Below are 12256 nucleotides of genomic sequence, written 5' to 3'. Positions count from 1 at the left end.
TTCAGATTCTTCAGTTATAAAACGGTAGCTGGTATTGAACTATACCAAGGGTGCAAACCCAAATGCTTACAGAGGTGAAACAGATAATGTCAGTAAGTGAAGGCGACCAGCTATTGAAAACTGTGTAGACTGAAAAACGAGTAAGGGCCGACTAGAGCCTGTCAGCTCTCCTGCGTGTTCTTAGATATTTCGTGTTTTTCAGAAAAGCCCCAACTCCGGTCTTAAGGTGGAAACTCCTGATTTATAAATGTGGGCATCTGACTCCTCTCCCCCACTTTTTAGAATGTGGTCCACTAACGTGCATGCAGGTCAAACAAAACATGAGTCATTTCCAATCCATGGGCCACCATTTCCAGCCTCTAAACCATGGTTCTCAACCTTCCTTATGCCGCGACCCTTTAATACAGTTCCTCATGTTGTGGTGACCCCAATCATAAAATTATTTTCATTGCTACTTCATAACTGTAATGTTGCTACTGTTATGAATCGTGATGTAAATATCTGATACGCAGGATGTATTTTCGTTGTTACAAATTGAACATAATTAAAGCATAGTGATTAATCACAAAAACAATATGTAATTATATATGTGTTTTCCGATGTTCTTAGGAGACCCCTGTGAAAGGCTCGTTTGACCCCCAAAGGGGTCGCGACCCTTGTAAGGGTAGACAGATCAGAATTTTACCAGCAAAATATGAAACGATAACACAACTAAAAGAAAACATGGGAGATACTTGAAAAAAGTAATTTGACTGGGTGAGGTCTAAGGATGATGTATAATCCAAAAGCTCAAAATTAGCAATATCAAAAGACAATTAATTTGGGAAGAATATTTGCAATACAGAGGGGTAATTTTAAAAATATAATGAAAGCAAAATGCTACCCGTAGTTCACAGGAAATGAATTACAGCTTTTACTTGGGGGTGGGGTGGCGGTGGGGGGGTCTTTTCTTCCTTTTTTTGTTTGTGTGATTGGACAAGCTCATGGAATATGAAAAGATTTCTAGTTTTGATCCCTTGATGATTGTTAATTATAAGAACAGCGATTTTTTAATGTTATAGCCATAAACTACCAATACAGAAAACCTTATCAAACAAATATAGACTTAATGAATTATAAGATACTTTTATAATTACCACCCACATCAAGAAATAGAACTTTGCCAGCTATGTCCCCTCATCCTACTCACAACTTTCTTATACTTTTCCAGTGTAACGTCTATCTTTTATGGTAGTCGTTTCCTTTTCTTTATAGTCTTATCACTCAAATGTGCATCCCTAAACACTGTAGCTTAGTTTGCCTGATTTAATTTTGTTTTGCATGTTATTTTTAAGCCTTTTAAAATGTAGGTTTTTTTTTTTTTTTTCCTGCATCTCTTCTCTTTTTCCTTTAGTGAAGAAATGGGATTCTGTGTATTGTAAGATTTCCACAGTTAGGGTTGTGCAGATTGCTTTTCTGTGTTATGGTTTATCATGTTATTCTGTTCTCTTCATAGCTTGAGAATAGGTAGGCTTGATCAGATTCAGGGTTTATTTTTTATTTATTTTTAATTAGTTTTTGGCAAGATTGCTTCATGGGTAGCATTGTGTTCTTTTATCAGGAGGCATATAATGCCTGGATATCTGTTATATTTTGATGCTTGTGGTTGTCAAGGCTCAATGTGTAGATCCATTAATTCATTAGGAGGGAGGAATGGTGTTAACTTAAACCATTCTTGGTCATTTTTTAGCGGAAATTTTTCTGTAAAAAGAAATTTCTCATCTTCTGTGGATTACCCAGTGGTACAATTTATATTTATCACTTTTCAAAATTGAGTGGTTTTATATTATCCTTTAGAGGTGACCGCTTAGGGTTTCTTACTGTTATAAACTCCTGGATTTACCCATTTTGTATGTCTTCAGCCATTGTGGTGTTACCTTTACTGACGCAGATTGGCTCATCTTTGGTCAGTGGAAACATCTTTCAAGCTGACTCCTTAGATGTATTTGACGTAGCGCTAGTAGTTTTTGATAGCTTCCTTGACGTCTAGAAACTACAGGTGTTCCAAGTCTATCTTGTGCATGTACAGCTTCAGACCTGGAGTCAGTCCTTTCTTCAGTCTGGTTTCTTTGAATAAGAAGTGGTATTCCAAGAATACAATTTATGTACCAGGGATGCTCATTGCTACTGGGTTTGTTTCCAAGCTTTTTTGTGAATGGGGTGAGGAAATACAAAGGGGTGTGTGTATGGTTTTTGTAAAAAAGAAGATACCTTCTGAATTAAGAATATTTTCAGATACACAGCATTTCAACCTTACTTTTTGGTCTTTCATCTGTATCCTTTCTTCCATTTTTGAATCCTGATTTTTAAGGATCCAAAGGGATGATAGAATTCAAATATCACATAATTACTCATTTGCATTATTCCACATTTGTGCATACAATAGCCTTAGTTAACAAAAGCAAGTATCACCACAATATGATTACTGGATAATTACTTTTTTGCATATGTTCTCTTGATTTTTCATAGTTGTACTATATCTGAATTGTCAGACATATAGCCATTATGTATTCTATTCTTTCCTTTATTGCCTTTGTTGGTTCTACAAGTAAATATCTATTTACTGCTCACTGTCAGTTCTTACGTTAGTCATTTTGGATATGTGATGCTTGTTCTGTAGTAAGTTCTGACTCCCTTTTTCCATTTTGATAACACTTTTAAGTCTTTATAGTTGAAATTTAACTGAGTATAAAATCTTTGGCTATGTTTTCTATCTTCAAGTCTTAAATACGTTACTTTTTTCCCCCTGGCATAAAGTGTTGCTGTCAGTGATGACAATCTGATTTTATTTTTCACATAAAATATCCTTTTTTTTTGGCCTGGGTGCTCAGAGAATATTTTCTTTTACTATTAAGTTCAGTAATGTTATTAAGTTGTGTTTTAGTGTTGGTTATCCTGGGTTGAATTTTGTTAAGGGTGTGGTGTGACCTTTCATTTTGATCTTTATTTTTTTTTAAGTACAGAAAAATCGTTCCCTTTCCCCTTGTGTTAATTGTCTTGTGTTTTCAATCTCTGTACTGTGCTCTTACCACATTGGTATTGACCTTTATAAACTTACTGCATTATGATAAAGTGTGCGTACTAATTGGATGCACCTTTTCCCTCAACTTCATAGAGCATATTTTTGTGTGTTAAATAGCATTTTTAGTGATAGATATTAGATCACTGGAACTTTAAACTAAATATTTTCTTGAAAGTAATTGCATAGGGTTTTTTTTGTTGTTGTTGTTAATCCTCACCTGAGGATATTTTCCCATTGTTTTTTAGGGAGAGTGGAAGGGAGAGGGAAAGACAGAGAGAAACATGTATGTGAGGGAAACACATCAGTAGGTCGCATCCTGCAAGAGCCCTGTCCAGGGCCAGGGCCAGGGCCAGGGCCAGGGAGGAGTCTGCAACCAAGTTCCGTGCCCTTGACTAGAATTAAACCCTGGAATCTTTGGTCTGCAGGCTGACACTCCATCCACTGAGCCAAACCGGCCAGAGTGCATAGCTCATTTTATTTATTGTTTTCTCTCCAAAATTAAGAGATAATCCAAGAGGATTATAAATTAGAACAGATGTCCTTTAAATTTTAGAGTTAGTAAGAATTTGAATAGTACCTGTATTGCACAGAAGCTTTCCTTAGTGGGAAATGTTTTGAACACTTCTGGGATTATAATTCTCAGTGTTGCTTTGTTTTATATTTTAGTGAAAATGCCTCGTGTAAAAGCAGCTCAAGCTGGAAGACAGGGCCCTGCAAAGAGACGTCTTGCAGAACAATTTGCAGCTGGGGAGGTAATCACCGACTTGGCAAAAAAGGAATGGAAACTAGGATTACCCATTGGCCAAGGTGGCTTTGGTTGTATATATCTTGGTAGGTGTATGACCGCTTCTAATGAATTGTCAAGCCAAAGATTTGTGTGCTTCATATCAAAATAGTTTCTCAATTTGAGCTGTTACAGGATATTTCTAATAAACTACAGTCAATATTTGATTAGGCAAAAATGCATCTCTGTCAGGAGTGGAAGAGAAGATGGTTGATTTAGTCACAGTAGAAAGATTATAAAGTGTCTGTAATATTGTCATTAGTGAGCACCATGGCTTTGGATTTTTAAGGTATTCCATATAATCTTTTTTGAGATGCAAAGAAATTGATGTACATTTTCCCCCTACTTCCACCCAATTAGGATTTACTCCCTCTGTTTTGGTTTAATTTGGCAATTTTCAGATCTTAACCATTGTAGGTATTTATATTTTCTTCCTATACAACCCTAATAAGTTGTAATTGTGGAATTAGGAGAATAATCTAGAAATTCATATTAGTCCTGATTTAATGTACTATTTTTAGCATATTTACCTTGAAATTTGGGGGGACCTACTGTGGAATCCCGAGATTCTGTAGGTTAACTAAATTGTTGATTTAAAAAATATTTTACCTGACTACTTCTAAAGTTGTCTGCTTCACCAAGAATATTAAAGTGACACTTCACGTTTGCTTTTGATATTTCTCTCTAACATTTCTGTCTTCTTATTCCACCTCTAATCTCGATTCAGCTAGTCCATCATTTAATTATTTAATTTCTGCCTGGAGGTTTATAAAATTTTGCTCTTAGTAGTGGAACCCCTTTTCTCTTTGAAGGAATATCTTTCTTAGATACTAATTTTGTAGTGTAGATTAGCATCACGTGGAAACCTGTTTGAACTGCCAGTTCTCAGGTTCCACCCAGACTTGCCAGTCAGAAACTAGAGGGCCCATGCATGCTGAAGCTCGAGAGCCCCTGACAGAGATAAACAAGCAGCTGTATCTCCTCCAGGACCCACGGGCTGCAGTGGGTTAGCCGGTCTCTAGGGATATGGTCATAAACAGCTTAAAAGCCACTGCTTTTAATCATCTATACTAATAAGAGGATAATATGCTTAATAGGGTGAACATCTTGACATCTGTTCGGACAAAGCCACAGCGGCTGCGAGGCCCAGGGGTTATGGCAGCCATGAGCCCCGGCGGCTGTGAGGCCGAGGGCTCATGGTAGCCGTGGGCTCAGGCAGCCAGGGGCTCAGGCAGCTGTGGGCTCAGACAGCTGCCGTGGCCAGCAGTGGCAGCAGCAGCGGGGTTATGGGGACAGCGCCTTCCCCTGATCAGCCTGGTTGCCTCCTACAGAGCAGGAGCGGGGAGTGGGCCTAAGCCATTAGTAGGACATCCCCTGAGGGCTCCCGGACTGTGAGAGGGGGCAGGCCTGGCTGAGGGCCCCCCCCCCCCCCCCCCCCCCAGTTTACAAATTTTCATGCACCAGGCCTTTAGTATTTTATAAATATGATTCCTCTAGGTCAGTGGGAAATAGGTGTTGATTCTTTAGTTTTGTTCAGAGCCAAACCCATTACAGTGAACTAGGTTATCTCTGATTTAACGTGAAAATCCTTGTAAACCATGAAAGGTTAGAAGTTTTCTTAGTCAGGTATATATTGTTTGACCTTGAAACTTAGAGATGGTAGATTATTAGGCCATCTCTTGGCAGAATGTGTGGGTTAGGACATCCCATAGTAGGAATGGAAACTTGTCTTTAACAAGCTGGTTCTTAATTTTGCATTAGTTACTTTACTTTTGTAACCTTTGGCAAATAGGGAATTTGCTTTTGCATGCGTGCTAGCTATTTTGTTCGTATTTGTATTTATCACCAGAAAATGCCGTTTAATAGTATTTTTCGTATTTGATGGTTTGAAAGATTTCCGTGACAAAACTTCACTGCTATAAGCCTGGATTGATCACTCTGGAGGAGGGTTTGCCTTAATGCTGCCTCCAGCTTACCTCTCCATAACTGCCCTACCGAAGATCATCAGCAGTTTCTGCTCATGAGTTAAACAAGTTGCTTTTGCATTTTCTTTGGGTGTTTTCTGCAGGACTTGATACTGTTTATCTTTTACAAATAGAAATTGCTTCCATCGTCTTCATGACGAGTACCTTCCCCTCTGGCCTTCCTCCTCCCTCTCAATGTGCTTAGTCATCTTCAGCTTTCCTTCTTCAGCTCACCTTTCTTTTTGTAATGTTTTTTTCTTTTTCTTTTTATTGATTTCAGAGAGGAAGGGAGAGGGGGAGAGAGAGAAACATCAATGATGAGAGGAAATCATTGATCGGCTGCCTCCTGCACACTCCCTACTGGGGATAGAGCCCGCAACCCAAGCATGTGCCCTTGGCTGGAATTGAACTCGGGTCTCTTCAGTCTGCAAGCCAACGCTCTATCCACTGAGCCGAAGCGGCTAGGGCTGTGGCTCACCTTTCTTCTGCATATTCTGTCTGAGGGATGTCCTCCAGTCTCCCGGTTTCTCTGACTGTCTCTTTACTGTTGATTACCAAATCAGAGTCTGATCTTGCCAGTCCTCTTCTCAAAAGCTTTTCTCTATAGCCTAGGACTTGACCCTGACAGTGCAGGCCCGTCGCCAGTGGCCTACAAAGGGACCCGATGTCCCACAGGAGAGGATTATCCACATGAATAACATTGAGGCAGACATTCTCAAGTGTTCCTTCACTAACACCCCTAGTACCTCATCTAGTTCTGTCGCTTTACCTGAGTGACTCCTCAGATCCCTTCATTTCTCTCTACCTTTGCTGCCTCTACCTCATTAGTGGAGGTCATTTCCATGTCTCGTCTGGATTCTCACTGTAGCAGTGAATCCTCTGCTCAGTCTTGTCCCCTTGCATCTCCTTGTTCACATTGGGGCTTAAGTGACCCAGACCGCTAATCAGATCATAGGACCTTCCATTTAAACGTTTTTTTAATGTCTCCCTGGTGCCCTTGGATAAACGACAAAGTTTTGGAATGGCATACAAGACCCTTCATACAGTCTGGTTCCAAAGTAACTTTCTTCATCCCTCTTATCCCCAAAAGCTATGTTTCAGCTATAATGTTGCCTTTTGCCTCTTGGTTTTTGTATGTGATGTGTCTTTTGTTTAGATTTTCCAAAGCTGAGTTCAGGGTAAGCTGTCTTTTTATGGTCCCCCTGTGTCCTGTGTTCATCCTCATAGTACATCCATGCTGTGTGGAAATTACTTTTCCTCCTTCCAGAATAAACATAAGCTTTCTGTTGTTTTGTTAATCCTCACCTGAGGATATTTTTTTCTTTTTTTTAGAGAGAGAGAGCGTTGTGGGGTCGGGGGGAGAGATATCAATGTGAGAGAGACACATGGATTGGTAGGGATCAAACCTGCAACCCTTTACATGCCCTTGACCCAGGAATTGCACCCACGATTCTTTTGTGCGTGGGATGGTGCTCTAACCACGTAGCACACCACCCAGGGTTATACATGTGCTTCTTGACGATGGACAGCTCTTATGGTGTTCTCAGTGCCTAGCATATTTTGCAGTACATATTGTTGGAATGAATTATTGAGCTTCTTTTTTTTTTTTAAAGATATTTTTATTGATTTCAGAGAGGAAGGGAGAGGGATAGAGAGAGAGAGAAACATCAATGATGAGAGAGAATCACCGATTGGCTGCCTCCTGCACGCCCCCTACTGGGGACCGAGCTCACAACCTAGGCATGTGTCCCTGACTGGAATCGAACCTAGGACCCTTCAGTCCGCAGGCCGATGCTCTGTCCACTGAGCCAAAGCAGCCAGGGCTTATTGGGCTTCTTTTCCCCTTTTTCTTCATTTGAACTGTACGGTATTATTAGTGTACTAGCTTCATTTTAATATTTTGTATACTAACTGCTAAAATCTGACTGCTGTGTTACTAATTCAGTATTAAGCGATGTTCCTTGGCTATTCCTTCTACTCATTAGCCAGTTTTATGACTTTGTGTTTCTTCTTTAGACGGAAGTATTCTTGCTGCTTCCCAGCTGGTTGGAGTTTCTTGGTTTCACCTTGCCTGTCCCTCCTATCTCTTCACCTGCTGACGTGAGAATGCCTTAGGGTTCAGTCCTAGGATTTCTTCTTTCCTCTCTACACTCATTTCCTGGGGAGCTCTTCCAGCTTCATGGGCTTGGAGTGAGTAGATTGATGACTTAGGTTGATGACTCATTTATTTTTAACTTGTGTCACTCTTCTGAAACTAAGACTTGTACAGGGTGGAGCCAAAGTAGGTTTACAATGAGTATGTGAAACAGTTTATTCTTGTATTATCATTTATTAATTATTGTATTATTATTATTATTTTTTAAATTTCTTTATTGGTTTCAGAGAGGAAGGGAGAAGGAGAGAGATAGAAACATCAATGATGAGAGAGAATCACTGACCGGCTGCCTCCTGCACACCCCCACTGGGGATGGAGCCCGCAACCCAGGCATGTGCCCTTGGCCAGAATCGAACCTGAGACCCCTCAGTCCGCAGGCCGATGCTCTATCCACTGAGCCAAGCCGGCCAGGGCAATTATTGTATTATTTTCTATACAAGCAGGGTAAACCTACTGTTACCCTACCCCGTATACCCACTGCCTGTTTAACATCCGACCTTGAATAAGCATCTCAAACTGAGACACCCCACCCACCAGCTCTCCTGCAGTCTTCTCCGTCTTAGGAAGTAGCAGCTTCCCCTTCCCAGTTGCTCAGGCCAAAAGCCAGGAGTTATCCTTCCTCCTTTCTCCCACTGAACTCCATATCCAGTTCACCCACAAAGCCTGTGGCTCTTCTTTGAAAATATGTCCACAGTCTGACCACTTCTCACCACCTTGTCTGCTGCCACTCAGGTTCAGGCACCGCCATCCCTCACCCGAGTCCTGAGCTCCGTGCCCTCTACTCTCCATTCTCCACAAGCACCCTGAAGGATTCTTTAGAAGGCAGAGTCTGACCTTGCCAGTCCTCTTCCCCAAACTCCCAGTGGCTTTCCAGCTCATTCATAGAGGGACAGCTTTATGTCACCAATGAAGTGCATTGTGTGTGTTCTGCTGCTTTCCACTCAGTCACTCTTCTCTGGCTACTTTGGCCTTTCTACTTTCCTCCGACATCTCAAGGGCTCCCACATCAGGGCCAGGTGCCGGTTGGCCTGGAATGGTTTCACCCTGACATTTCCATGGCTCATTCGCTCATTGTGTTCAGACCACTGCTCCAGTGACACCCTGTCGGTGAGGTTTCTCTTACTATCTCGCAGCACTGCCTGCCTTTCTTTCCTGCTTATAGCACTTATCACCATCAAACATAATTTATATGTATATACATTTACTTTTGTTGTTGTGTGAAGCCTCACCAAGGATATTTTTTCCATTGATTTTTAGAGAGATGGTAGGGAAGGAGGGAAAGCGGGGGGAGGAGAGAGAGAGAAACATCGATGTGAGAGAGATACATCGATTGGTTGCCTCCTGCACATGCCCCAACCCGGGCTGGGGATCGAATCTGCAACCCAGGTACATGCCTTTGACCAGGAATTGAACATGCAGCCTACCCTTCGGTGCACAGGCTGACACTCTAACCACTTGCTTTATTAAATGTAAGAAATTGCATCAGATATTATCTTGGGAATTCTCAACGTATGTTAGCATATCAAAGACCATGCATACTTTCAAGTTAAAAGTTTAACTTAGAGTTTTTCATACTTAATAGATGATCATATTGAAGATACCAGCCATTATAAGATACATTCCAGTTTGACATGTTAAAACATTAAAAATAGTCTTAAAGTTGATGATATACACTGTATTGATATGCTGAAACACTGCGTATTTGGAAACTGAAATTTATTCTATCAAAGGAATATAGATAATACAGACCTAACTGTTAATAAAAAGTAATAGGCTATGTATCATAATGCTACTTCTTGTTTTGATACTACATATATCACTTTTTTCAAACAGCTGATAAGAATTCTTCAAAATCGGTGGGCAGTGATGCATCCTATGTTGTAAAAGTGGTAAGAAAACATTTTTTCTTTTTTGTTGATTTAGTGTAGGACTGTGTTTATTTTGCAAAACATCCTCTTTGATGACTAGAATTAATTAAACCATAAGGTATTACGTTTTTAATAATGTTAATAAATATTTAATGAGATACAAAGTAGTTTTATAGTTTTAAATAATTTGAATTAAAAAAGTCTTGAATTCGAGTGGCACTAGTATTTGGGGGAAAATGAGTGAAAGCATAGAGGCATGCAGATGTGGACTGAAAATATTCAGCTCATTCTTTTTAGTTTAGCTATATTTACAGTAGATGAGATGCTTTTTTATACTTATGTCCTATAAGACTATACTACCTTAATGAAATTTTCTTGTATTTTATCTTGCATTTGCTTCTGAAGTACTTGGTCAATTACGTCTGTGTATTTCCAATTTCTTCCTTTCCCCTTCTATTTTAGTAAATTAAATTATTGAATTGTGATCACTTTGAACCTTCTTTTGGCTATGAGAACATTGAAATTATTTTGTAACTAGAGGCCTGATGTATGAAATTTGTGCAAGAATAGGCCTTCCTTCCCCTGGCTGCCGGCTTCGCAGCCTTGGCTTTGCAGCCCCGGCCCCCACCTGCACCTGCCTTGGCCTGGCGCTGCCCATGTCCACTGCGAACACCCCTGGTTCCCCGGTTCCGTGGAGCCCCCCCGATCGATCGCCGTGCAGAGGGTGGCCTGGGCCTCCCTCTTTGGGGTAATTGTGGAGCCCTCTGATTGATCGCCCCGCTGGCCGGTGGCCTACCTTCCCCTGGCTGCCGGCTTCGCAGCCTTGGCTTTGCAGCCCCGGCCCCCACCTGCACCTGCCTTGGCTGGCCTGGCGCTGCCCATGTCCACTGCGAACACCCCTGGTTCCCCGGTTCCGTGGAGCCCCCCCGCTAGCATGGACGAGAATTTGAGAGTCACTGTCCACAAGTTAAACGTGTCTTTTTTTCTGTAATAAAACTTCAAGACACTTGGAGTTGGCAAGACAGATTCTGCATTTTAGCAAAAGTTCAGTGTAGGTTCTACCGAGCGCTCAGTTCCTATCAAGACCTGGAAGCCTCAAGGTAATAAGGCGTGTGGTCCAGGTCTGGTGGGAGGAGCACAGAAGTAGGCCTTTGGGTCAGAGGTGGAGAAGGAGGGCGTGGAAGGGTGTCTGGAGAGATGGCTTGATGGTGGCATTTGGTAGCAGAGCGGTTTCCGACCGGTCCCCTGTCTGCTGGCAGCCCCGCTCCTGCCTCTGCCACTCCCACGCGTACTTGCTGACGGTGCAGAGTGATTGGGGCCTGCACCAGCTGTGGGTTTGAGCGGAGCTGGTGCTGTCAGTGGGTGCCAGTGGTGGCTGCTGCCCCAATCGCCCTTCAGGAGCAGGGAGAGGTGGAGAAGCCCTCAGGGACGTTTGGGGCTGGTAGCCACCGCTTGCACCTGCTGACGGTGCCGAGCAATCAGGATGGGTGCTGGGTGCCGGCAGCGGGTGTGAGCGGCAGCTTCAGTGTCAGGAGCAGGTGTGAGCGCCGTGTGGGACTGTGGTGCGTGGGAGCAAAGAATTTTCAGTAACCACCAGAGGCTCACCCTGATGACAACAACTGGTGCCCCACCTTGGTCTGGCGCCCCTTCTCACATGCTCCTCCATCCGCTGTGGCTAATGCCCGCCACGGGTGTTCAGCGCACGGCATAGCGACTGGTTGTTAGGTTGTTACGCCATTTGGTCTATGTGCATATTAGGGTTTTATATAAATTGATGAGTAAGGGTTGACAACCTTCCATCTGACATAGCATACTTGAGTATCCAGGTCAATTTATAAACTGGTGCACTAAAAGACATTTTAACTGCTCTTTATTTGTTATCAATATATTATGCTCTTTTTTTTTTTTCTTACCAGCATTTGTAACTCCCTTCTCTCAGAGTTCTTTCAGACATTATACGACATGTTTTTGTTACATAGAGGAGATAACAGTATCTGTTATTTGAGCAAATTACCACAGATGTCTCCCACCCCTCCTTTCTTTCGCTAAAGGCTACAGAATTCTGGAATTAGAATTACCCCATGTTTTTTGTTTGTTTGTTTGTTTTGATTTGTTTTATTTTACTCTCTTTTCAAAAGGAATATACGTGATTCCTTATGAATGAACTATTTTGGACCCAATTGTTTTAGTGATTGTTTTGAACATATTTTAATTCAGGTATAGCTTTTACAAGGAAATACGTAGGTATTAAATGAACAATTTGAATACTGTTGACAAGTATATATACCTTTGTAATTCCCACCCCTATTAAAGTACAGACTATTTCCATTACCCCAAAAAGATTCCTTGTTTCCTTTCTGGTTGAACCCTTTCTTCCTGCATCTTTGGAGTTTCCACTGTGGATTAGTTGTTCCTTCTAGAGCG

The 12256-nt window shown here is 41.7% G+C and overlaps 1 protein-coding gene across 3 annotated transcripts in view; it reads left to right on the top strand.

The window, feature by feature from the left end:
- VRK1 (vaccinia related kinase 1) overlaps nt 1-12256 on the top strand; it is a 48270-nt gene that overhangs the window by 6399 nt on the left and 29615 nt on the right. For 2 of the 3 annotated variants that reach the window (XR_001513670.1, XM_006762709.2), the window contains 2 exons: nt 3728-3892; nt 9798-9853. Coding sequence is in view for 1 of the 3 variants with exons in the window: in XM_006762709.2 (XP_006762772.1) it covers nt 3733-3892; nt 9798-9853 (216 nt within the window). In the remaining 2 variants the exon portion in view is untranslated. Of the gene's footprint in view, nt 1-93; nt 97-2117; nt 2123-3727; nt 3893-9797; nt 9854-12256 lie in introns of those variants that run through there. The other variant, XR_001513669.1, reaches the window with a different exon arrangement.

This window comes from Myotis davidii, unplaced genomic scaffold (assembly GCF_000327345.1).
Source record: "Myotis davidii unplaced genomic scaffold, ASM32734v1 scaffold19, whole genome shotgun sequence".
Lineage (NCBI taxonomy): Eukaryota > Metazoa > Chordata > Mammalia > Chiroptera > Vespertilionidae > Myotis > Myotis davidii.
This window is presented reverse-complemented; position numbering and strand designations above follow the sequence as displayed.